The sequence below is a fragment of the Falco biarmicus genome, chromosome 17, assembly GCF_023638135.1.
Source record: "Falco biarmicus isolate bFalBia1 chromosome 17, bFalBia1.pri, whole genome shotgun sequence".
NCBI classification, from domain to species: Eukaryota; Metazoa; Chordata; class Aves; order Falconiformes; family Falconidae; genus Falco; species Falco biarmicus.
In genome coordinates, this window is record NC_079304.1 from 4,348,784 (window position 1) to 4,375,347 (window position 26,564).

Genomic DNA, 26,564 nt, shown 5'->3' on the forward strand with positions numbered 1-26,564 from the left:
GTTCCTGACTGTGGCCTTCATCCTGCAGACACTTACACTCATTCTTAATTTATAAGTATTAATTGCCCCATTAGAGTTAATGGGTATAAAGCTAAGCATGAGTGTAAGTGTGGGAGCAGACCCCAAACTGGTGCAAACAGACATAGGCTATTCTGAGACAGTCAGTTCCCCTGCCCCTCTTCCCGTTCAAAATAAGTTGCTTTTGTATTTAGGAAACTTTAATTATTTTAGGGCATGTTTTAGGGTTGGGTTTTCCTCTTTTGAAAAGGGTGGTTGGAAGAGGAATCAAAAAAGGTTTTTTAATTTATTTTATTTTTGTGGCGCTGCTTCGTTCAATGCTTGATTCAGTGTGGTGCTGAGCAACTTCATCTTCCTGTGATAACGAGCTGCTCTGCAGAATCAGGCACTGTGTTCTGATGGATATCAGGATTTTCTTCCAGGTCACGGTGATGAAGGATTGCTGTCTTGTCTTTGACTTCCCTTTCATTTTAGCTATTTATTTTTGTCCGTATCCAACTGCCTCGTGCTGCTTGGTTTCACACAGTCTCTGTTTTAATTGTATGATGCAGAGCCCAAAAGGACTTGGGAATTTGGGTAGAGCCCACGGATTCGGGCAGCTCTGCCCACGTGCAGCCACCGTAGCTTTGGTGAAGCTGGTGACATTCTGGCATGCGTTGGAGCAAATCTAAATTGTGAAGGACCTCCACTGTCTTCACCTGAGCGTTGCTTCCTTGTCAGCCTTAGCAAAGAGCTTCCCCAGAACCCCCCGATGCTGCATTTGTAAAGCGATGGACTGTAAGCCACACACGTCCCGGTCCTTCGAGCGCTTTAGAGCCATGCATAATGTATCCACTACGAATACTTCCGTTAATGTCGATAGAACAGCTCGCGTGCGTTCGCGGTTCAAACCATGGGCCTCGTTTTCTCAATCTCTTTCTGTTGCTGAGCCCTTCAGGGTTTTGTTTTGGGTTTTGCTTTTTTTATTTTTAATTTGAACTTGCAGCGTGCTTCTCGAATAGTACTTCTGATCATGCACATGAGTTGCCTCCTCTCTCTGGGAGCTGTTAGCCTGGCAGTGTGAGTCAGCCGTGTCCCGGTGTTAGCGGTGACACTGCTGGAAAAACAGCCCCTAACTGGTTCATCTGGGATAAGAATTGCAGCAGAAGCAGTGATTTCCTTAAAAGATGGAATTTCACCTTTTGGCTGGAATTAGGAGCATAACTCGGGTATCCTCTGTGGTCTTACCTTGTGGTCCCTGAAAGGGAAAGAGACTCAGGAGAGTGTTTTATTTTTAAAAGCAGTTAAATGTGTTCACTGAAGAGGAATGCGGGAAATCAAGAGTTCTGCAAACACATCTTTTGAATTACATGCTAAGCAGAATCCCGCTCCTGTTGGATTTTGCTGTTGATTCCCAGAGGCCAGGATTTCGCCCATAGGAATGAGAATAATACTTTGCCTTTGAGGATGCAGTCCGAAACAGACGGCAAGGATTTTAAATTTCTTTTAAACCACAGAGATTTCCAGCCCTCTGTATGGTCTGACCCCAGTGATACCCCGGGCAAGTTATTTCTTTTCTGGCTCATTCAAAGCCATAGCGAGGCTGATGGCTTTTCAGTAGGGTGGCAGCTATTTAGTTAATTGTCGGGATTTTTCCACCTCTTCCCTCCTGCTTTTAGCTTCATTCCAGGGCTTCTGCAGAATGCGGGAACCTGAATTTCTCCAGGTCTCCCTTTCTTGTACTTTCCCATTCATCCTTTGTTCCTTGTGGCCTGCACACTGTAGCTTCCCCCACCAGCGCTCCCATCTTCACCTGCTGAGATGATAGGAAGATTGTGAGATGATAGGAAGATTGTGAGATGATAGGAAGATCGTGAGATGATAGGAAAATCATAAATAAAGTCTGAACCTGGAGCAGATGACATTATCTTACACAGCATCAGAATTGTATAACTGCAGGGTGTCTGTGAAGAGGATGTAAGAAATACACCACCAGATGAATTTATCTGGAGACCCTGTTGCTGCAGCTGCATCTCGGAAATGATGCCTGTTCAGACTCCGACAGGTTGTCATCTGTTTTCATGCTGCCCCATAGTTTTATTTAATTTTTATTTTTAAGTTGTTTTATGAAAGCCCTTTGATCTGCTCTGGGTTGCGTGAAAGCGTGCGCCGCCTTCAAAAAGAAACTTCCAAGTCGAATCAGGGCTGGGGATTTGACGGGACTGTTTGCTGGACTCGTTGTTAGTCGGAATCATGTTGTCCCAGTTATGAAACACGGTAAAAAATTGGAAGGAAATTCCGTATGGCGTCATCCATCGGTAACACAAAAATGCATGTTAAAGGCAAGAGCTGCACCTTTCCTCTCCACTCACCCAAGACCAAAGTTCAGCATCCTAAATCTCTCCTGCGGAAGGCTGGCATCACTGCCTGCAGGAACAGGGAAAAAAGTCTCCCAGTCTCCTGGCCCCACCGCTGCCAGAGGCGCGTGTCCCAATTTAAAGCTTTTTCACCCCAATTTGGTGTGCTTTGTGCGATGTAAATCATGTGAGAGAGAAACCGGAGCCGGGTCCCAGCTGCACGATGCTTCTGTGGTGGCAACGGGAGCTGAGGTATGCGCCTCGAAAAGACGTTTTGATGTGTAAATGCTCGGTCTCTGACAAATGTTTTATTTTTAAAATATTTTTGCTTATTCTCGACAATGATTTTACATCTTTTCAGTATTGGAAAGATAAAAGGTGTAAACAACACAAATCAAAGCCAAACCTTTTAATCTCAGGTGGTGAAGCGCAACATGGAGATTAAAAGAAAATGGTTTGTTTCCTAAATGGTCGTGATGTAAATACCTGTCTGGAAATTAGCTTTTTTTTTTTTTTTTTGTAAATACCCCCAGCTCCTTTTGCATTCTTTTTGGATGTAGAGTGAACTTTCAACTTTTTTGGAAATATTGCAGAGAACGTGTTTATTTACATGCAAATAAATCTCTTTGGTACAAAGAGCTCTCGGGTCTCTGGAAGCTGCCGGCGGCGGGGGGGAGGCTAACACCCGCACCACCCCAACCCACGCCCCCCTCCAACCCCCGAGACGACCCAAGCCCCGGGAGGCGGCGGCGGGGAGCGCCACGCTTGATTTTCCCGCGGGAATGACATCACCGTGACGTCACGAAAGCTCGGCCTGCCATTGGTAGAGCTCCGCGGTCTTCCCGCTCCTCCCGGAAGGGAGCGGAGGGGCGAGGGGGTGTCCCCGTCCCTGTCCCCCCCAACAAACACCGGGACCCCCCCCGACCCCCGCGGTGGCGGGGAGGGGGCTGCACCCCCCCCGGTATGGGCGAGGGGACCCTTACGGCCCCCGGAGGAGGGGGGTGGGGTGGGGTCCCGCAGCCCCCGGTGCAGCGGGGAGGGGGGGGCGCCCCCCGCAGAGCCCCCCCCCCCGCTCACACCGGGGGGGGGGGGCAGGAGGACGGGGGCGGCTCCCCACACCTCCCTCCCCGCCGCCGCCGCGCGCCGTGCCCGGCGCTGGCCAATGAGCGCGCTTGTTATTGGCAGGTGCCGTGTTTTTGTTTTGGGTTGAAGTTAAGGCCGGAGGAGACGCGGCGGCGGCGGGTGGAGGCCGCGGAGCCCCGGCACCCCCTGCCCTCCTCCCCCTGCCGGCCTTCCTCCCCCCCCTCCCCGCCATGCGGAGGGAGATGAACGGGGTCACTAAGAGCCGCTTTGAGGTGAGGCCCCGGGGGCGAGGCCGCCCGGCCCGGCTGAGGAGAGGCGGGGTGGGAGGGGGCCAGGCCGCGCCGTGTGTCCCCTCACGGCGTTGGGGTGTGGGGCGACACCCCCCGCCCCCAACCCCCCCATAGCCGGTCATCGCGGCCCTGTAGCAAACTCGGGGGTGGGGGGGGGCTATATGAATGAGGCCGAGGGGGCTTTACCCTAGGCTGGGTGCGGGGGGGGGGGGGCTGTGGGTGCGTAGAGGCGGGGGCTTGGGCCTGTCACTGCGACGCGGGGGGGGCTGTGTGTGTGAGAACCTCCCCTCGCCCTGGTTGGGGGTGTCCCCCCCCCCTTCCGATGCAAACTCCTATGGGGGGGGCGCGGGGCTGCTGGCAACGTGTTGCTGCGGGGAAGTGGCTGGAGCAGAGAGTGTGGGAAGGGGCTGGAGCCCAGGGCAGCCTCCGGGGGGGGGGGTGGGCTCGGGGGGGGGGGGTGGTGCCCCCGTCCTGTCTTTTTTTGGGCAGTAGCCGGGAAAAAAAATCATTACGGGGAGGTGGGGGGATGGAGAGGACGGAAGGAGCGGGGGGGGGATGGCGGTAAACAATAAGATCTATTCAAAGAATATGGCACAAAGCAGCCGGGCGAGCCAGGGCTGCTTCCAGCTCTGCATTGTTGGAACAGCTGTCTTCCCCGGGTGGGGGAGGAGGGGGGCATCGGCAGGCAGAGCGGCAGCAGCCGGGTTTACTTTTCATCTCTGTGAGAGGCAGTTGTGGAGGATGAAAATACCTGCCCCTTCCCTCCCTCGACCGCCCGGCTCGTGTTCTGTACGAGGACGACACGGGAGGAAAAGAGCCTGGAAGGGTAAAGATGTGGCTGTGTCACCTCCTTGTAGAAGAGGAAGGCTAGCAAGGCAAAAGACTTGGTTAATGGTAAACTGAAGTGTAGTTCCACAGAGATCAGCGTTGAATTCGTCAGGAAACTGGCCCTGGAGTCCAGGAAGGTGCAGCAAATAATGGTTTTGTAATATTGCACATGATACTGTTTTCTTCCTCTCTCAAATCCGTGGCGGCCGCTGTAAATAAGTAGGAGCATGTCTGTTTAGAATGGTTTCACATTAAATAGTGTTGGAATAGTCCTGTTTCTGTAGCATCCAAACATAAAAACATTGAGCTAAACCTGGAAACTCAGAAAGAGAAGGCTGCATGCGCAACGTGTTTTATCCGGGGTTATTGTTTTTACCGTTCTAGTCTGTTCCTGGCTGGACACATCTTTTTCCTTTTTTTTTTTTTTTTTTTTTTTTTATTACTGCAGAGTGGCTGGTTACAGGGCAGAGTAAAGAATAAAAACACGTTGGTAGCAGTCTTCCGTGGGGAAACGTCTTCTCATACAGCAGTGGCCTTTTTTGCTTGCTTAGCCTTTGTCTTGAAATACTGGAGTTCACTTCAATATTGGGAAAGCTTTTCATCGGGGTTTTACCAAAATAAGATTCACCTAGTTCATCGGGGAAGAAAAGTGAGGAAGAGCTTTGTTTGGGTGGGGCTTTTTTTGCTGGAATTGTAAATCATTTCCTATAGTAAAAAATGGCCCAGTTGAAAATAAGTAAAATGCTCGGAGTAGTTGAGGTCTAAAATTACTATTTTTTTTACTCTATTTTTGTACAGGAAGAGTCAGCGTATTATAGAAAGGCTTACTTTGAGCTACCAGAAGTGCCTTTAAACATTATCCTGGGGTTTGGATATGTTTTGGTTAATAAATCAAGGGTGTGGTTTTATTAGCCCTAGCATTGATTATCTCTGACCCACTCACCTATATATCCTGGAAGGGATGAGTTTAGAACTCTTCTGCTTTAAATACTTGGTTTTCTAGTGAGGGTGTTTTGGTCTGAAAAAGCTTCTTAACATGTCAGTGCATTCACACTTATAAATAGATTTATTTTTTCAGAGGGGAAGTATGGGTAGAAATGCAGCTGTCCTTTCTAGAAAACAGTTTCTAATGTTTCTGCTTTAAAAGTAAAAGTTCTATGCGCTGAGGAGAGCGTGCCTTTTAGTGTAATAGTTCATATTTAATGTGACATAAGGACAATTATGCAAAAATGTGTTGAGACTGGAAGCTGCTATTCAAAGTTGTTGAATATTGTAAGATCAACGAAGACAGCACGGGGTTGAATGCTTGGTGATTAGTACTCCTCCTACATAGCCCTCTGCGTTACCTCCGGATTAGAGACAAGAGTTGACTGCTGTGGTAGTTCCCCTGGCTGAGGAGTGGTAAGTAGGGCCTTTGAGTCTGGAGTCTTATCTTGGGGTAAAAATAGCTTGATGCAGAGTTGTGACTAATATGTATTTTGTCGGTTTGAGGCTTTAACAAGTGAATTATTGAGGGGGAGTTTCGTTTGGGTTTTCAGATTTTGGTTTATTGCCTTTTGTTAAGCCATGTAAACAGATTCGTGAACCATTCTTGTTGGGTAATTTTAAAATCCAATCTAGATTGGATTTAATAGTCATTTCTTCTTACTGTAATAATAAAATATGGTAATGGAATATGGGCTAAGCTGCTTAAATTTGACTTGCATATGGGTTTCTGGTACGTATGTGTGGCCAGCTGTCTGTTCCAGGAAGAATGGAACTCTCTTTCTTTTAAATGAAAGAATGAACTCTGGCATGCCCAGCCAAATGAGCATATTCTAAATAAGTCCCTTTTATAGGAGGTGTGGCCACCACAGAGAAAATAACCACTTACTGTAGCAAAGCAAACAAAAAGGGAAAACACTACCCAGATTGACTCCTAATTTTTTGTGGTGTCGGTTTAATATGGAACATGCCCTGACAGATCACAATCCTGGCTTATATTTGGCATTTCTCTGCCTCCTGTCGTACCCGGTACGGGATGTCTGGTGAACTACAATGAAATGATAGCAAATTGGAGGGGATGTGACGACATCTGATGCTTTTGTGCGACTGGTACTCTACTCTTTGAGGGCTTGTTTGCTTTCCAAAGGCCCTAGTTCTCATCGCTTCTTTCATCTGTTTCATCCACGCTTTTCTGGCCCGGGATGTCATCTGGAGACCAAGTGTCTTAGGCTTGCTTTCCCCAGCTCGCTGCTGTCAGTAACTCATCATCAAAATAAACATCATCGTCTAGGGCAGAGTGCTCCTCTGAGCTTTCTGGCTTCCAGAGCAGAGTGGATGTGGTCAGCGGCACCGCTCTGAGATGGGTAGCGCTTACCTAGATGCATGCCGAGAGCTGAGGGAGGTAAGCCAGCACAAAACCACCGCCCTGCGATCAGCAGCAGCGTTTTCTATGAGCCAGTGGCTGCTTTGGTGTTAGACCAGTCACGTTGTGGGCATCTTCAGCACCAACAGACTCCGGGCTTTGAAGGGTTCTCTTCCTCTGCAGTGTTTTGTGTTCCATTGAGCCATGTTGTCAGGCTTAAATGGTTATAGTTGCCTTTTTTTCCCCTGGACTGTGAGCAATTCATGTAGTCTCCTCTACATCCTTAAACAAAACCACCACTACTTTAAAAAAAAAAAAAAAAAAAAAGCACATCATCCTTTCCAGCTTCCTCAGGGAGTCTTCACAACTTCCAATTAGCGGGAGTTGATTCTGGCTGTAAAGCGTTTCTTTATGGGCAGTTTTGTCCTATTAAAAAAACCAAAACAAACAAACAATGAAGTGTGAACTCCAGGGAAGTATCTGAGGAACAAGCGTCTCTACGAGCCTTGGGAGCGCTGTCAGTCGGACAAACGCATCCATCAGTGCAATTCACAGCATTTCTCATCTAGATTTGGGATCCCCAATGTGAGGGAATCCTGACTCGTCTGAACCGTGCTAGTGGCCTCTTTAGTTCCTGGGTCTTGAATTTAGAGCTGCTATGAAATGAGGTGAGCTGAAAGCAAAATGAGAAACTTAAAATGCTTCAAAATAGAGTTGCCTTCTAATAATTAATCTTGCCTCTGTTCAGAAAGCTGAATTGAATAATCTTAATTACCCTAATCCCATTTTTGAATCTGCTGGGTTCCTGAGTCTTAAACGCTGTTCCTGTATTTCAGGGTTGCTTGGCTTTACAGTTCAGAGCTGATCCTGTTGGGATTGTCTTTGTTCCCTTTGCTGGGCTGCTCCTGTGCTCCTTTCTATCCTTCTGGTTAGGGCTTTATTATTTCGAGGGATGGAGGCTGTGTAAACAGGCGGACCCAAACAAAGCGGGCAGGGAGTATCAATAATTCTTTGCACCCCACCATGGTATCTCCTTGCTGTTTTCTAGCAGAAACTTGCAAAAAGTGACGTTCTGTGGCTTTTATACGGCAAGATAAACTGTTGCTGACACGGCACCGTGAAGACATGAGGTAGTGGAGTCGAATTGAGACGGTTCTATTTTGGCAGGTATCTAATAATGTGGCTCTTAAATTCTCACAGTGTTTCTCACTAATTAAAAAAAAATGCAGCTTTGGGAGGGGTTTGAGAGCTGACAGCTTTTCCATACTTTTTTTTTTTTTTTTCACTTCGGTGTTATGTCATGCTGCTCTTAGGTGTAATAATTTTTCAGCCAGCACTTCTTTTTTTGACAGATGAATAATAAATTGTTACTTTATTGTGTACAAAGTGCTTGTTTAAACGTTAAGATAGTAAGAGATGTAAACTGTAACTTGTGTTTCACACCCCCACCGTGCTGGTCCTGTGGCTTTCCATGCTGTAGCAGAGGGAAGAGGAATTCTGCGAGATCTGGAAGCAAAAGGCAAATTGGTTGAGTCAGAGATACTTGACCCAGGCTACAGGGAGACTGGGAAGGATTAAAGAAGAAAACTGCTTTTTGTTGGAGGAGGGGGCCAAGGGGAGAAATCCTTGCTGCTGTGGATTTCTCCTTTGTGGTGTACACGCTGTATTTTGCCATACAGGCACTCTAGGCAAGTTGCCAAAAGCCAAAGAAGGCATAGGATGGGGAACTGACTGATAAAAGGTATTTTGGAAACAAATTCTGATTACTTTCATTTCTTTTTTTTTTTTCTTCTTAATTTGATGCTTGGGGGAAGTTTCAGTTTCAGTCTCCTAGCTCTTTCACCTTGTAGTCTTTGTACTAGGCAGCCACCAGCACATCCCTGCCGTAATTAGGTAGAGCAGCAGCTTTACAAGCGTTGGATTATGTGTGTGTGCTTTGACCTTAGCCCATGTCACCTGAGAGACCAAGCTTGTGTTGCAAAATTTATTTTTTTTTTCTTCCTCCCCCCCACGCCGCCAAATGGGAGTCTCTTCTTCCTTCTTCCCCTGTAAGGAGCTGTGCTTGCAAGTTGGGCAAGAGTGGAAATGTTGGCCGTGGCCAACAGTAATTTCAACAAGAATTATAAGTAAAAATGCCGAAAACCTGTATTTCCTCCCCCTGTTCGCTGCTGACAGTTGTGCAGTACAAATCGCCGGGGCAGCACCCGCTAAGGACCCGTCACTGATTTGGCCCGAGCCACATGAAGAGCGGCGTGTTGTGCCCGAGGCCTGGCTTGCCTGCCTGCGGCTTTTCTTGCGTTTATCGAGGTGAGTGCTGCCTCCGGCCGAAACGGGGGTTCCCCAAGGTGATTTCCCTTGGAGCAGCCGCTCAGGGGGAGCACGTGTGTTCCCGGGGAGAGGAGCCTGACTGCTCGGGCTGCGTCCGTCTTGCATCGTGGCTTGCGTAACAGGAAAGGGAGTTAGGGAGCTTGTTGTGTGCCCGGGTATGTCTCATCTTATTTTAGATCCCATTATTAATTGGGGCCTGGGACAGATCAGGTAATTACTGTTTTCACTGTTGGATCACCTCGCTGCGTTATTTCATTTGACTCATCCCATTATGAAAGGCAACCCGATGAGTGGTTTAGTCTTATTGATACGGGATGAAACGTGTAACCGCGCAGCTCTGTGGAGGGACCCGAGTCTGTGCGTGGCGGGTGGTTGGACGTGCCTGGCTGACCCGTCAATTTTGCTTTCAGATCGACCATCCTTTTACGTGTGGCAAACTCACCCCATGCCCTTCACACCTCACCTCGGGTAGGGGGTGTTTTTGAGACAGAACTAGTCGTTTGACTTTATTTCCAAGTATATACACCAATATTACCATCATCATCTCTTAGATAATAGCTGAATATAAACCCAATAGTGAAAAAAACCCTTATTACCGGTAAAATAGAACTGTAGATTTTGGAGAGGGACAGAACTGTAAGAAATTTGTTTGGCAAAGAAGCTTATTTGAATTGTGATGAGCCTTGGTACGTACTCGGAGGGCTAGATGAATCTCAATTCTAGCCTGAAAATATTGAAGCATGTGTCTGGTTTTGGGTTTGGTTCTGGGTGTTTTGTTGTTTGGTTGTTGTTTTTTTTCTTTTTTAATTCACTCAAAGGGCATTTGTAGTAAACCACTACCCTGCTAAAATGAGCTTCTAGAAAGCAAAAAATAAATAGATAGTGGGTGTTTTGTAGCACAGTCCATGGCCATAGGCTGTGTCCCTGTGAAGTCAGGAAGTCTTTGTATTATTTTTACTCTCCTTCTTCGTTGGTGTTGGATGTTGTTTTTGTGGGCAACAGTGTGTATTTCAAACTTTGAAGGGTGTGTGTGTGTGAGAAAGCAGCATCATTTTAAATCAAATGTCTGTAATAGGTCATAAAACACCAAGATGACCACTCGTAGGATGCTGAGGTTTTTAATGGAGCTAAAAAAAAAAAGTAGCTGCCCAAAAGCAGCTTTGATGGCAGCGTATGTGGTAGTTTTGCTTCTTGCTGCGTCTCTTTACCGCATCGTGCCAACTAACTTTGACCTCTGCAGTTCTTGGACACGCGAGCCATCGCTGAATGTTTTCAGAGGGTGTTTTTCATTCAGCACCAGATACAACTTCTGGTAAAGACAAAGCCGATTAACTGCAAGCTTCTGCTTCCCCAAGCTGTCACAAGGCTGCTTCAGGTTCTGCCCTGCGTCCCTACCAGGACTCTCAGATGTGTATCTCCTGCAGCCTACGTCAGCCGGGAGAAGTCGGGTAACTAAAATGCTGGTGGTGCCTTTTTCAATTGCAATTTAAAAACACAGTGAGCTTTTAGTTGTAGTTGGGGGATGCTTTGTTTGTGGGGAAACTGTCTCGCAGCCAAAACTGGGATAGGAGAACAAAACAGGTGAACAAAAAGCTTAGGAACGTGCTTTGGTATCTGACAGCTGTTTCTAGGTTTGGAAAAAATACAGCATATAGCACATGCAGTGCTTCCAGTTGAAATGGTATTTCTTAAATCAGAAGTAGTCTTCTGGTACCTCACCTTGAACATCTGACTTTGAAGGTTTATTTTTTGAATGCAACAACATAACCTTCTCTATTTGCACGTAAATCACCTGATGAATTTCTCCTCTGTGGCAGTTTCTGCGTTACGGTGACGTCAGAGATGCGCGCAGCAGGCAATTCTTTATCACGGGCTTGATTTCTGTAGGGCTTGACTAATTTTTTTGTTCAGCCTCATGCTTTTGGTATTGCTGAATCAAAAAAAAAACCACCAAAAACAAAAACAAAGCAGCTATTTATTTAACCTTGCTGTTGAATGCAGAATGGAGTCAGGGTACACAGAAGCGTAGCTCATCCGTACCCCAGCTACTTATCGCCAGCAGAAATTTAAGCTTTTCCAAAGCGACGACAGATGAGGAAGAAGCGATGTGACGGTGTATGAGTAAATTGCCTATTGAGCTATTTTTAGGCATATTAAGCCTATAGTAAACCTTTTCAGCCAGGGTCTGTTTTGTCTCGGTTTTGTACTGCTTAGTCACGATTGTGGTTGAGCAGAGCCCTGGTGCTGAGCCAGGCTGGCGAGGGTGCCTGTGGCACGGTGCGTGGCAGGAGGCAGCCGGCTGCTCCGCGCTCCCCGCTTCTCCCGACACAAACGCCGCGGGAGGATGCCGGAGCATCACAGCCGCTAAGGATGGAGTTTGTCACAGCAGCGGCTTTATTCGACAGCCAGCCATTTTCCTTGGAGATTTTAACAGATTAAACTGGATGTTTGTTTTGTTTGGGGTTTTTTTGTTGGTTGTTTTTGTTTGGGTTTTTTGTTGGTTTTTTTTTTTTTTAAAAAAAAAAAAAGTCCCTGTGTAACAAAAGGCTAGAAGGAAAATTCAGCCAGTCCGGACTGCTTGTGGATGTAAACAACTTTATGCTTTGTGTCGTGTCCTTGTATTTTACTGTCACTTCTGTGTGATCTATCTCTGCAGTGTCATTTTTTTCTTTGCCTCCAGTAAGGCAGTTCAGCCTGCTGAAACTCCCGCTTCCCTTAAGCCTTGTACTGGGGAAGGAGCACTTCTGAACTGGTGCTCGGTGCGTGTCGGTGATGTTTGGTTATTTGAGCCCTATTCATTGGTAGTATTTTTTGACCAAAATGAAGTGAGAGGTTAGTATATATTGACAGTGCTTGCAAGAAGTCACTTCCAAGCTTCACTGAGCTTTTCCAAAGGAAGTATGGAATGAATTCCACGTTTTTCTTTTGTGTTTTATGCCTGGCTTGTTGGTTTGGGGTTTTTTGTGGTGGTGGGTTTTTTTGGTGGGTTGTTTTTTTTTTTTTCACTAGATTGGCATTGTGTGCCATGAGCTGGGTTTGGCATGTGTCCTGTCTTGTTTCAGTGACTTTGTACTGGGCTTGTTCGTCTCCTCCATATGGACTGGAGCAGATAAAAGTGATATAAATACTACCAGTAATGCTAGATTTTTGGATGTGAGCCAGCAGCTGTATAGCTGAAGAACACCTCACAGGGCATCTCTGGCTCGTCAAGATTTAAACTCTTTGAACAAATTTGTACAGGTGTTTAATTTCTTTCACTTCACAACAGCAAAAAACTCTTCCAGAGCCTTGAAGGTTAATCTCCAAAATGTCTGGATCATCCAGATTGGGTGGGGATGTAAACTGACAAAATATGCCAGCTACATATGTAATCCTTAATTTATGATGGCAACTGTTGATTCCCCACCTTTTCTAGCTTAAAAACAAGTTTCCAGGCTGCATTATTTACTCTCTAATAATTGCAGTCTGTTTTCTGTCTTGGTTTTAATTGCTTAATTTCCTGTGGTCATAAGTAGTTGTGGAGGGTCTGGCCATTATTTGCTTGTGGACCAAAGATCTAGTGGGCTTTGGGTCTAAAGAACGGCTAAAATTTCATCCTCGGCACACGGTTACCTTTTTCTTTTGTGTTTGTAAGGCCGCTGTAAGAAGTTTGTCTTATGCCGTTTCTTTATGCAAGGAAACAAGTTGCTATATTTTAAAATTATAATATTTATGAATAATTTGTGGCTTCTTAAGAGGGTATGCTTTAAAATTCTGTACTTGTTTCACGTGAAGTTTGCTGAATACAGAGGCATGAAAGACTTTACTGGTTATGTTTGTACTTACTGTTTATAGTTTTCATTTCCTGCTGCCCACCTGTATGGGTGTCTCGCTATTGGGGGGGGGGGGGTTGTACTGAAAACGGGTGTCCATCTTCCTTCTTTCCTTCTCTCTGCATCAGCCTGACCATGTCCCCGGGCCGTGGCAGCGTGCGCTGTTGTTTTTTTCATGCTTTTTGGGCAGCTTCACATTTTCGGTCTGCGTTCTCGAGGGGCTGGGGGTGCCAGACCCTGTGTTTTTTCACTGGAGTGAACATTAAGGTGGATGACAGTCTGGGTGTAACGACTGAGTCGAGTGCCTTTGCTAGCTGCTAATTCCATCGAGCCCTAAATAAGCGTCATCCCTTTTTCTCCGTTGCGCTTTGAGTTTTCTACTTTAGCAGAAAAATGTTTGAGTTCAAAGTCCGCACCTAGGCTAACGCCGTGTGCCGGGTTGTTGGCTTTGGCACTGATGCTTCCAAAGTTAAGCTTCATGTGATTTTTTTTTTTTTATATATATATATTTTTAAGACTAGCCATCCCCCTCCCCCTGCTGATGCCAGATGCAGTCTCAGTTGAAAACGGGCTGTGTCTGTCAGTAGTGCAGTAAATACTCCCGCCCTAGCTGATGTGTGCAGCAGCTGTACTGCACTGCTGGCTCGCTGGTGTTTAGCTTGTGTCGAGTACAAACACGGACAAATACTTGAGATCCTGTTAACCTTGATGGTAGCATTTCTTGTCCAGCTGAACATGTTCTTCAGTGCTTTGCGGGGTGATACAGGTCTTGAATCACGCTGCCTCTGTGTGTGACCACGTTTGTGTCCAGGTAGACACAGAGAGGGATGCTGCTCCTTTCCTCCTCGGTGCCCATAACAATATATGGGGGGTTACGCAGAAACAAGCTCTGCAAATAGTCAAACTGAAAGCGAGTGTGTCCTTATGACCAACTTTGAAACTTTATGTAGTAAATTCCCTTATGTTTGGTGGCAAAGTAGGATTTTGGTGGCACTGGAACTTTGCGCTGGATGTTGGTCACTTCAGGTTCTGAAGTTCCTGCGTCGGAGATGCTGGGAGGGACGTGAGTGTTTGTCTATCTTAGAGATGTACCTTCATTGTAGAACACCCATGTCGTGCTGCAGATCTACTCTGTCCTTTTTCTGCTCTTTGTCTTTTTAGTGGGCAAAACTCTGCGGAACAAAATGTTGGGAAAATCGATGGTGGGTTTCAGCGTCTGCTGTCATATAGGCAAGGCAGTCTGGTATGTCTGTATGTCTAAACTGCACTTCACTGGAGAAAAAAAAAAAGTCCCTACTGCTGTTCTAGCGGAAAATCTTCTTGGTATGTCAGATGAGTAAACTGTTGTTCTCTTAAAAATGCAGCCAGTAATGTAAGAATTGCTTACAGAGAGTAGTTTTGAGCATTTAGGGTAATGTCAGCTAACTGTGCTGTGTGTTCTGTACATTAATATTCCTAATTATTTCCAGTAAACTGCAAATGTTGCAATAACTCCTGTAGAGGCTTCTCAAGTGTGTTTTTCCACACACAAAAAAAGTGAAAAACAAAACTTTTGTTCCCCATAGGAACACCCCTCCGGCCCTTCCCCAACAATAAAACCAAAACTATTGCCAGATGTGACATTTACAGGAAAGCATTGCCCCTTCCCTCTGCCAGCCCAGACCGCAGAAGAGCTCTGCAGCCGAGAGCCTGCCCCGAGTGGGGGTCCGCAGCCGCTCAGGGGGAGCTTTGCCAGCTCTCTGTAAGCCAGGAAGGACAAATTTGTGCCACTCTGTCTTTGGAGACTTTTCCGTGGAACTGGGGGTAAGGGGAGCATAACTCTTCTGGAAGCAAATACTTAAATCTTGCAGAAACTGCTGAATAAACGCTCTTCTCGCTGGAGAAGCTTTTACTTGTTGCTGTGGAATAATATCCATCAAACTGATATTGAGACCTCCATGTTAATACAGCAACTCGTTCTCGGATGGGAAGCAAAATGTAATTTGGAATCTGGATTTCCTGAGAGGAGCCGTAGGTGTTAGCTGTACCGCCTTCTGCACTAACACTTGCCACACATTTGTGTCACGTCGTAGGGAGAAGCGCAGACTCTCCGTGAGCGGCTGCATCAGTCCAGCACGTGGACACCTCATTTACACGCTGAACACTGACAATATCCGTTCGCTCTGGGCGGGATGGATAGAGCAGCACCAGACCTGAAGGAGAGAACCACGTGTCCCCGTGTTTGTCTGGCTTTTGAAGCCTGCTCCATGACAATGCGAGGCTTGCGTAAAGGCTAAATGGGCGGCTGCAATAATGACACGCACTACTTTATATTTGAACTCAAATGCATGCCTGCTACAAGTTGCTTCACTTACAGAGCTTGCCTCAACTGTTGTTCGCATCCCTCTTTGCATCTATGATGAGCAGGGTACATATGTAGGTGTTCCTTGTGCGGGGACACTCGTAATTACATGCTGTCACCCGTCGCACGCTCGGCGGTGAAGCGCTGTCGCCTGGATCCCGTGGTGGTGTCATTCAGATGACCCAATTTGGATGCTGTGCCCTGTAATGAATGGCTGACACCACCAGTGCCTGAGTAGCAACTCTGTCTTCTACGCTGGTAGCAATGCCTCGCAGCTGATAAATCTGTTTAATTAGCCCCACACCGAGCGCTTACAGGCTGCTGCGGGACTGCGCAACCAGATGAATTGAGCCAGTTTGCAAAACTTTTAATACTCTGGAAGGCAAGGGCAGAGTTATTACGACAAATGGGCAATTACGTGTTGCGTTAAGTGACTTCAGTGTAAGGCTGCAAGAACTGTATCTTTTGATGGCTTCTGCCCATTTGTTTTCATAAACTGGCTTGATTGGAACGCTTCTGGGTGATGGTGCTCTAGAGAGAAGCACAGCGGTGCCATAAATACATCCTGGGAAGTACCAGGTTTTTGTCTTCTGGGTTGTAATCTCTGGGCTTCCATAGAATTATTCAGGTTGGAGATAGTCTAACCCTTAACGCAGCACGGCCAAGCCCACTGCTAAACCATGTTGCTCAGCACCATGTCTACACGTTTTTTAAACCCCTCCAGGGATGGTGGCTCTACCACCTCCCTGGGCAGCCTGTGCCAGGGCTTGAGCACCCTTCCCATGTGGAGATTTTCCCTAATATTCAGTATAAACCTCCCGTGGTGTAACTTGAGGCTGTTTCTTCTTGTCCTGTTGCTTGTTACCTGGGAGAAGAGACCGCCCGCCCCCCCTGCCTAGAGCCCCTGTCAGGCAGCTGTAGGGAGCAGTAAGGTTCCCCCTCCCCAAGCCCCTTCCTCTCCAGGCTGAACACCTCCAGTTCCTTCAGCTGTTCCTCATCAGACTGGTGCTCCAGACTCTTCAACAGCTTCGTTGCACTTCTTTGGACACTCTCCAGCATCTCTACATCCCTCTTGAAGTGAGGGGTCCAAAGCTGAACACAGTATTCAAGATGTGGGAAGTTACCGTGGGAGGGTACAGGAAAGTTAAGGGGGTTCTGGTGGGTTCCTGTGGGTGACCGGAGGCTGGATCATCCTTGTTGCTAGCACCTCTGGCCATATACTCTTACAAAAAAAACCCATAAAATAAATAAAAACATGGCAAAACAGGCCCTTCCGGGTGCACCTGTCAAATGTTGAATGCACCAGACTATTCCAAACTGGGAGCCAAACGGTTACAATTCTCCTCTTATTGAACAGTAAATGTAAATGGTGTATTAACATTTTAATTGGTTTGCGAGTTAAAGGATTGATTTATGGATTAAGTTCCCCCAGTTTTGTCATTTCCTTGGGCTTGCAAAGCTGGTGCCGAGCGCTGGAGTTGCAATTAGATGGATCCTGTTTGTTCTCCCTCTGAGCCCCTGTTGGAACAGGGGAAGTGTTTCCATCTGCAGCGCTGCTGAAGCGTGTACGTGCAAAGCATCCCATGGATTGTAAAACCTCTTTGTGGGAAGTATAAAACTGCTAGCAGGCATATGCCCTGGAAAACGGTGGCTTCTGCCCGTTTTCTAGCTTTGGTGGAAGAGCTTGGCATGACAATATTTGCAGGAAAAATAAATCATCTGAAGTGAGCAGTGACCAAATCCTGTGTGCGCTGTGGCATTGCATAGCTGCAGCTGCCCAGGGCAGCAAAGCCATCACTTCCACTGTGTGTGGATGTTGCTCTGAAGACCAGTAAGAGATTTATAGTAACCTAACTGGGAACTGCAGCACGCTGTTTTAAACTTTACCCAGCTCTGGTGTTCAGGCAGGACATGTTTTCCTTTGCCTTGTAGCAGATTATAGCGATCTGTACTAATTTAATACAAGTTTTGAAGCCTAGTATCCGCTTCCATGGTGTTTGTTCTAGATTTATCCCTTCTGTTCTAGCTAGAAAAGGCTGTTTCAAAAGTTTTCAAAAGAGTAGCGCGCTGCTGGTCTGCCTTTGTCTTGATGGGTGGAAGACTAAGAGGAATTTCATTCCCTTCCATTTCTTCTGCGTAAGGGACACGGCTTCACGCAGCAGCAAACTTGATGCTTTGCGGAAGATTCCGTGTTTTATCTGCCAATAAAATTTACATACAATAAATTCATTTTTCTGTGTCCTGTCAAGAATAAGTTAGTCTACTGAATAACGCCTGGTATGAAAGGATGTTAAGAGAGATATTAGGAAAAACAAGCTTAGGTCATTTAGTTTTTATCGCTAGAAGTAATTTGAAAAGCCTGGAAGTCTAGAATAGCCTCTAACATTTTTTCAGATTAGTTTCAGTCTTGTATAGACTTGCCAGGCAGTCAGAATGCCCGCTGGTATATTTAACTAGCTGTACCTGCTGCCACGACTTAGCAGTAGATCCCGATTCGAGCCTGTTTTCACCCAGCCTCAGTCATCTGAGCAGCGGTTTGGCAGGCAGGCGTGAGGAGAGGGCTCTGGTGGTGTACCCTGGCGTTCCCACGGAAAGGGAATTCCAGAGCTGAGGTTCTCCCGTGGAGCACATCCTGCCTTGGCCCTGTCCCGTTGTAAGTACTGTTTCAGTAAGACAAAACCCCAAACGTTCCTTTGGTATAACGCTGGGCGAAGCGTAGCTTCTACAGAAAAATAATGTAAGGCTTCAATTTGCGCTGGGATCCAGGTTAAGCTTTTTCCGCGAGCGATGTAACAGGCCAAAGGCAAGAAGTCGCCTGTGTTTTGCACAAAGCTGTTTGCGAGCATCCTTGCCGTACGGTCTCGGTGAGCGACGGGCAGGGACTGTTGCCTGCGTTCTCACCGTAAAATCTGAATTCAGACAAAGCCTCGTCGCCAGTCCAGATGAGACAGAAGAGGCTTGCTGGCCGCCTCTGGAATCTCTATTTTAATACTTCCTGCCCCTCGCCTGTTCACTACTCTGGTTCCTTTTCGGAAGTTTCCTGCTGTTGTCTGATCTGCTCCTTCAGTTTCCCTTAACTTTTTTGTGCAGGGTGCTGCTTCAGGGGTAAAATTCTGGCCAGGACAATAATGGGAAAGAGGATAGAGCTGCCCGATCACTATCATTCTTGTAACTGGGGGAAGAAAAATCAGTCTGGTTTTCCCATGAATAATTCCTCTGCATTTCTCCTTTGTTAGAGTTTTCTCCAGAATTTCCTTAATTTCCCAGCTGATCAGCTAAGCCATCTAATTAGATGATCCAGTCCCAGCATGTGCACACACATTGGCTCCTTTGGCAGCCTCGGCAATGTCCTGACCCCGCCAGGCGTTGGAGAGCGTTCATCACCGAGGCTGGACGCGGTCCGTGACTCGAGGAGATGCTCTTCTGCCCTGGTCTCTGAGGGAACAGACTTGACAGAACTGGTGTGAGCTGGGGAAATGGCAAAACTTCCATTTTAATTATCTGCAAAACGGGCTGAGTAGTTGCCTGTCTAGTGGACCATTTAGGACTTGCTAACTTGTGATATCTTCTGGTGGGAAGTGATAAAAGCGGCTGTGGGGGGGAAAACACCACCTCTTCTGTGTGACATTTTGGGAAAGAATGCTGGAGAGTTCGTGTCCCACTTCAGCATCATGCCTCAGTATCTTGAGATAATTAAAAAGCAAGCTGTGATTTAGAAACACAGCTTTAAAGTTTGACTCTAAAAGCATTGGGTTTGGTGTTCTCTTGTACCGATGGCGTTAGCCTGTTGTCAATTCGTTATCGCTGATTGGAGCGTATTAAAAAGCTTCTGAGCAGCAGCACGTGGGCTTTTCACGTTGAGCTGTGATGGTTTCTTTGACAGGTGATGGGGTTGGGTTGATGCTCAGGTACAGAGTTATTTGCTGCTTGGAGAAGCTGTTTTCTGTCAGCCAGGCCTAGCGTACAGCTTCATAAGCCACTAAGATCTTACTTTCCTTTTTTAACTCTTAATCTGATCCTCTGCCACTTAAGTGACCTAGCTGATGCTGGTTTTCTTTGCTTTGCATACAGACAACTAAATCGATTCAGAGCACTTAATCAACCGATTAGAATCAGCTTTTCCAGACTGCGATTTCAGCAGCAGTTTTTACCAAGTTGGTAGCTGGGGTTGATCAGTTCTCAGTGGTTCCAGTTGTTAAAAAGAAACTTTGTTAATGAAATTAAAGCTCATTCTCATTGTTCCCTGCTTTGGGTTTGGGACTGTTGAAAGCATGTTTCTAAATGGAATCAGGCATCACTGCTCAGCAGTCTTAGTTCACAGATCACTCTAATCATTCCTCCCACAGGCAGAAGAGCGTGGAGGTTGTTTGCTTGTTTGTTTTTTCACCATGGCAAGACAATACCGAGTCTTTTGAATATATGTAGATACTTCTCAAGAAACACATGAGGCTTTGCTGTCTCTTTTTTCTTAGGACTCATTTGAAAAAAGAAGTTCCTCTTGTTCTTGCAGCCAATGAAGCTAGTTTAGCTGGTCCAGAAGGTCCATTTCAGATTTATAAATTGTTGGCCACTGTGATAATGCTTTGCATGGGAAACAGCTCTGTCTTCATTGCCTTAGAAGAACCCAGCGGTGTTTTCCCAGAACCATCTTTCCTCCTGATGCAGCACCAGAGGTCACATCTCCCTTTCAACCATGCTTCAGGATTTAAAGAAATAACTAAAAAATACTGTTTGCCCCTGAGCACCCAAGGACTGCTCCCAGTCAGTCCGCTGCAGGAGCAATACAAAATGCTGTAATACTTTCTCGTTGGGCTCCTGCTCACCGGTGCTGTGCCCTTTTCTGCGAAGAAAACCAGTCCTACTACGTTCCACCTCCGTTTGCTGGCTGTTGGGGCTGCTTGGTGGCTCTTGCCGTGGCCCTTCCCTCCAGCCCGTTTGCCATCTCCTCGTTCGATGTGTTGTTACGCCTCACGGTTTTCAAGCGGTGCGCGGTGGTGTACCTTCACGGAGCTGTGGCACAGGTGGCAGCTCGTAGTAATGCTGTAGGTGATACCTTTGGTAGTCAGTGGCAGCCGACAAGTACACCCTAATCGTCACTTACTTTAATAGCTAAATTGAAAATCTCAGTTTATATTGAATATGTCAATCCACAGAGCGTTCTCGAACCATTTTTTAAACTATATCAGATGTAATATTCTATCCAACTGTGGTTCAATCCAGGAGTTCGAAAGCTTGCGTACAAAGTTTATCTTTGGAGAATTTATTGGTCCAGATGTCTCTCTCAAAATGGCCTCGTTAACCAGCAGCTTCTTCCCTAGAGAAGTAGGTTTTGTTTCCTTAATGAAAATATATGGCTGAATTGTTCAAATTGTTTTTGTTTACAGATGTTCTCGAACAATGATGAAGCTGTGATCAACAAAAAACTTCCAAAAGAGCTGCTGCTTCGGTAAGCCTTCTTCCAGTTTGTGAGTTGGAGACTTGTGTATTGTTGTTTGCAGGCAGGAGCTGATTTTGCTGGTATGCTCATGAATCAGGAGCTTGCATCAGATGGTCACTTATAAAGCCACAGACAAACACAAGCAGATAAAGGTCTGCATCGGCAGCAAGTTATGCTAAATAATGCTAGGGTCTGGGTTTTCAAATACTAAATGAATTTGCTGGTTGCCTGTTTTGTAGGTGGAAACTATAGCACTAAACCAGTCCTTAATGAAAATGAATGGTAAGTATGGGCTAATGTGTAGAATAGGATTCTGCCTGTCTCTAAAGTGTTCAATTTAAAACAAAAGACGTTAGTTCCCTTACTCCAATGATGCTCGAGCAGACTTTGTCCTTTTCCTCGTCAATAAAAGACAGATCTTCAGCACCTGGCAAGGTGGTCCTGTTGGCAAAGATCAAACAGATCAGACTTTGTGGATCTCTGTAGACAACTGCCCTCTTCCTCTGCTGCCTTTCCATGTGCATGCACGTATGTACCTTCGGAAGTTTGCCTTCTGCAGCGCAGGATTAGCATGATGACGTGTGTGTGGTTGTACCTCAGTCGTCACAGTTGGGCGTCTCGAGGTAAAGTCGTGTTCATCAGTGCTTTAAGCTGAGATGCTAGACTGTAAATGGTGAAGGGAATTGCAGGCAGCAGCTTGAATTATTAACACAAACAAAATCCTTACGCTGCAGGAAAAGTGTGTAGCACTGTCAACCCTCAATGGCAGTAAAAAGTCTGGGGAGAGGAGCTCTGACACAGGAAACTGCTTCTAGCTCACTTGTGAAATAAAAGAAATAGAAAAAGAAATCTGACTATCATTTGGGTGCACTGCTGCCTCTATTCTCTCTAATGGTGTCTCCATTCTGGCTCGGTTCCTTTTATTCCAGTATTATTCATCCAAAAGCAAGATGTGTGGCTTCCAGAACCCTCCTTGCTAATAACATGGGTATTTGGGTTTTGGGTCTGGTACAGAGTTAAATGATTGCCTGTGCTGTACAGAGGTTGCTGGGTAAAAATCAGCATCCGTACTGGGAAGAGCCCAGCAACCTGTGGGAGGAGCAGGATGGAGTAACAAACATGACAGGATACCCTAGCCCAGATGGGTTTGTACAGATTTTTTGCAGGTGACAGCAGTTGTCTTCACCCAGTACTTGCCCCGAACCACTGGTATGGATGGATGTGCTGCAGCAAATACAGAATTGGAAGAGTGAGAAAATTGTCTCTCTGGATTTTCCGAGCGGATTCTTTTTCTGATGGGATCAAGTAGGTCCTGGTATTGCAGGTGCAGCTAAACCAGGATTTGCCGTTGTGGGAAGATGACAGGTAGGCTGGGGACAGGTTGTGAAGAGTACTGACACGTGAGGCAAGGAGTTCATGTAACATAGGGAAAGCAGGGGATCTGGTAGGGAGAGGATGGTTCGGCATTGAGATCTTACGGAGATTTTTGATGGACTTCAGGGGAAGAGGCATGTGGTCGCTGGGCTCCCAAGGAGCAGGACCTTGATTAGAGCACGGATGAGCTTTCTGGTAGATCAGTCAAAGTGGAATGATCCTGAGTGGGCCCCATAAGCACAACTTGGTCCGTAGGAGGTAGCTGATGTTGAGGAACATTACTATAGAAAATCAGAGAAGGTTTTGTCATAAGCAGGAGGGAATCAATGCATCAAGCGGGAAATTTTGTCAGTACAAGCCACAGTGTGGCTGAGTTCTCAGCAGTACACGTGCTTCTGCCCTGTGGAAAAGGGTTTTGCCTGTTGTGTCTTGGTATCACTGATCATCCTAACCTGCTGTAGAACAGAGCAAGTGTTCAGGACCGTGTGGAACCTCGGAGAAATAAGGAGATTGAGTTTATAAATGTTTAAAGCTCATAAGTAATGGTTTTGAGAGTTGGAATTCACTGTTAGCATACTGTGAAAATTAATTAGTGTGGATTGACAGTGCAGCCTTTGAAAGAGAAACTTGGATGCATTTATCTGCAGGAATCTCCTGTAAATGAGTGTCACTGTCTACAAGACAAAGACTTATGTGTTTAAGCAGTGCTACTGTGTAATGTCTTGTTCTCTGGTTTGTTCATTCTGCAGATGGCATTGATGTCTCACGTATGTGGTTGCAAAGTGGAAAGCTGCACTTGAGCAAAATAAAGAGTAGGAGGATATAAAAGGGGTGAACAGCAGCCCTTGTCACACCCCAAGATACAGAAATGTGCAGCTTCAGTAATGCTTTTGTCCATGAGAATGGGGTGGAGGTGGAAAGTGCTCTGGGGGGCTGTCCTCAGAAATCTCTCCTTTAGACGTGGCCGTGATTCAGCCGTCATGTCATGTTCTGCCTCCCCACAACACTGGCAATGGTGATGTTTGTCCCGCGTTTCCCCAGGAGCAGGGCTCTGAACAAAGCTGTCCTGCCGCACATGGGGCGAGATCAGCTGCTGGGTCACAAATCCTTGTCCTGATGCTGCTGCAACCTGCTTCAGCTTTGTCTCCTGCCAGCTGAGTTTCTAGGAGCTTTACACCTTTATACATAAATACACCTTTACACGCGAACAAGCCAAACCAGAAAACAGCGGCGTTCTGTTCGCTGCTTCCCTTCCTCCTCTGCTGCCGGCTCCTCTTTGGGCAGCGTCTGGCTTGGTGACTGCGAACGGTGAATTCATGGTCCGCGTCGGTTCTGGCTGTGGTCGTTTCCCCAGAAGGTGCATCATGGCCCTGTTTCTCTGGGCTGGCATTAATTGAAGCCCCGTTGAAAAGGTGCATTCATTCTTTGAGGGCTGCCTGCCAGTCGCTTTTTGTCTGGAAGCCAAACCCCAACCCCAAGCTTGGATTTGCGGTGGCAGTGGTGGTCTCTGCCGGTTTCCTGAAGAAGGTTTACTCTCAGCGTGATGTGGGGCTGCTAAACAGCTTACGTTTGGCAGGGTGAAGGGGACCAGGCTGTGGGAGTTCATCTTTTCCTTAGTGGTTCATGGGCAGGTCAAGCAGTTTTCAGTTCTCTCCTGGCATAAGCAGCTTTTATGCCGTGCTGCTGCCTGCTAGCCCGTTTTCAGCACAGCTAGTCGTTGGCACCGGCATTGCCATCTGACCTTCAAAACCCCATGGCGATTTATTCCTTGGGAGCTCGAGTGCTGCTGGGGACCGGGAAGCGACAAGAGCACGTGGGGGACTGGGGAGTTGGCAGCAAAGTTGACATTTCTCTCCTCTTGGCTGGCCCGTTGGCATAAAACGAGTACGGAGCAAAACTTCACTTGAACGGTGGGTCACTGACATAAATTTGTGTTGATAATTTTAGAAAGCTGAAGGTCTAAGCTAGCTCACCTCAAAGCCTTTTGCAGCATCCAGGCATTTCATTAGAGTCTTGACCCTAATCTAATTAGAGGGCCAGTGGGAAAGTGAGGAGTCCTAGAAAACCCTGAGTGGATTAAGAGCTTGAAACCTGAAAAATGCTCGAACTGCAGCGTGTTTTAGCTAAATTGTCCAGTGCTGAACTGTTCAGGCAAAGCCCTGAGCACGGGGAGTTACTTCGCAGTGAAACAATTTAGTCTGCAGCAGTACCAGACTTGTTTTAATTCCCATTTGGAATACTCGGTCTGCCTTCACCTGTGATCACTGTTTGACGATCAAGTTATCGGTGTGGATTATTTTCTTACTGTCAACTCTGAAGAGTAAAAAGAGCAATGTAAGAGTACGGCAGTCAGCTGTGAGCAAAACTGAAATCCTGTCTGTTGGATGTGAAAATAAACATCCCAGCTTACGTGCCTTTTGATCTACTATGGCAAAATGGGGAAAACCATTCAAGTAGTACTGTTCATGCTGCTGCCACTTACTCTTCTCTGCTTTCTTTCACCAGATAAACTCAATCTGACCAGAGCAGTAGCTATTTTCTCAGGATTCGGTGCTTTGGAACAATTCCAGGAGGATGACCCCTCTCTAGCGTTCCCCGATTCCTGAGAAGATGGTCTGGAGCTGACTGAGTTGCATCCAAACTTCTTGTCAGCCCAGTACGTTTTCTATTGTCGCGTCCAGTTTTAATCAAGCCGTAGGGTATTAGCAAGAATGTGTATGATTTCAGGTGAACGTATAGATTACCTTTGCTTTATCTCCCGTTGTGTAGCTTGCTGAAAAGAGACCCAGCAGTTATGACAGTGCTGTGCTCCCGTTCGGAAGGTGGTGACCGCTCAGTCATTGCTTAGCCATGTGGGCAGCTTGTTTATGGGGGTTTGGGGGTTGTTGGGTTTGTTGTTTGGTTTTTTGTTTGTTTTTTTTAATGTTCCCTAGCAGCTCCTTAGAGAAGAAAAATCCTGTCCTCAGGGCTGCAGTAGAAAATTTAACTCGGGTCATTGTGCCTGCAAAACTTCAGCTGTGCTCCTGCTGTTCTCTCCAGTTCATGGAGCCAATTCTGAAATGACCAAAATGCGCAACAGAGTGGTGACTGCTGCTGAAAGAGGAATTTTTGCAGTCTGATTCTGCTGAATCATTGGCTGATATTCTTGAAGAAATGCAAGAGCAGTTCAGAAAACACTGAAGAATGCTCTTGAGCTCTTCAGAGCCAAAGTCTGCGAGTTAGGCCAGGGAACTCCTGGCAAAGCTCAGCAGCGTTAACCTCGGAGGTGAGAGGGGCAAGCGTTCTGCTGTGATGACGTCCCTTCTGCTGTGTGGGTAGACTGGGAAGGGAGGAGCAGGAAGTAGAAAAGAATTTGGCCAAGACCTAAGAGCCCTGATAGAGGGATGAGATGGTTATTAATAGCCTGGGATTTCCATGGAGAAAGCAATTTTCATGAAAATATAGAAAGCTTATGTAGTTACTGACCTAGCCACTGTTCCCATGGAGTTTGATTTTTTTTTTTATTTTTTTTTGCTCCTATGATGGGAATCTAGGGTGAAAGTAAGAATTTTCCCTAGCTTTTATCATTTCCCCAGGCTTTCCTTGTATTGTTGTACATTGAGTTGTGCTAAAATCCTCAGCGCTCACAAACATGCAGGAATAAATGCCATGTAATCCAAGGGGAAGACTTGTCTGTAAGCAGTGAGCATGGAACCGCTTCTGAAATCCAGAAGTGGGTTCTCACAACAGTGTTACGTTGCATATTAGCTCCTTTCCAGACCTTTTAACTGCATGTATCTCAGCGCATGTCACTGTCAATTTTGTCTCATGATGAGGTGCGTAAGGAAGAGATGAGAAGTATCTTGAATGAAGCTCCTTGGATCTGTGAGTGTCTTTGGGCAGTGTAGAAACACAGGAGAGCGTGTGGCTGTTTATTCTGCCATAGCCTGACTTAACTGAACATTTTCTAAGCTACATGATGCCTGTAAGCATCTGTGTTTTGATAAATAATCTGCATTCATCCTCTGTCAGTAACTTCCTTTACCACCATCATTGATGTTTCTAAAGTGCTTTTTATATACCTGTTGGTCAAGAGAGCTTGATCATGCAGTTGTATCATCTCAGCCTTGCTTGTGCCTTCTCCTAAAATACGAAAAATCCAGGATTTGCTCTTTATATATAGCGACAGACAAACACACGGGTGTCTGGGAAGGTGTGCGGCACGTATCAACGTGCAGCAAAACTTGGTGTCAGTGGCCAAAGCCTGGATAACCCCTCATGGTTTATCTCTAGGACAAAGTGTGGTTTATCAGTGATGCACACGGTGCTTGTTCATTGTTCTCAGCACCTCTTCCCCCAGCTTTATCAGTATCCGTGCTATTTATTCAAAT

At 46.4% G+C, this 26,564-nt stretch overlaps 1 protein-coding gene across 3 annotated transcripts in view; it reads left to right on the forward strand.

Moving 5' to 3' along the window:
• Positions 1 to 3,616: 3,616 nt before the first annotated feature.
• FBXL20 (F-box and leucine rich repeat protein 20) overlaps positions 3,617 to 26,564 on the forward strand; it is a 44,151-nt gene continuing 21,203 nt past the window's right edge. For 2 of the 3 annotated variants that reach the window (XM_056362262.1, XM_056362264.1), the window contains exons 1-2: positions 3,617 to 3,709; positions 20,768 to 20,829. In XM_056362262.1, the coding sequence (XP_056218237.1) occupies positions 3,668 to 3,709; positions 20,768 to 20,829 (104 nt within the window). In that variant the 5' untranslated portion in view covers positions 3,617 to 3,667. Of the gene's footprint in view, positions 3,710 to 9,091; positions 9,210 to 20,767; positions 20,830 to 26,564 lie in introns of those variants that run through there. The other variant, XM_056362263.1, reaches the window with a different exon arrangement.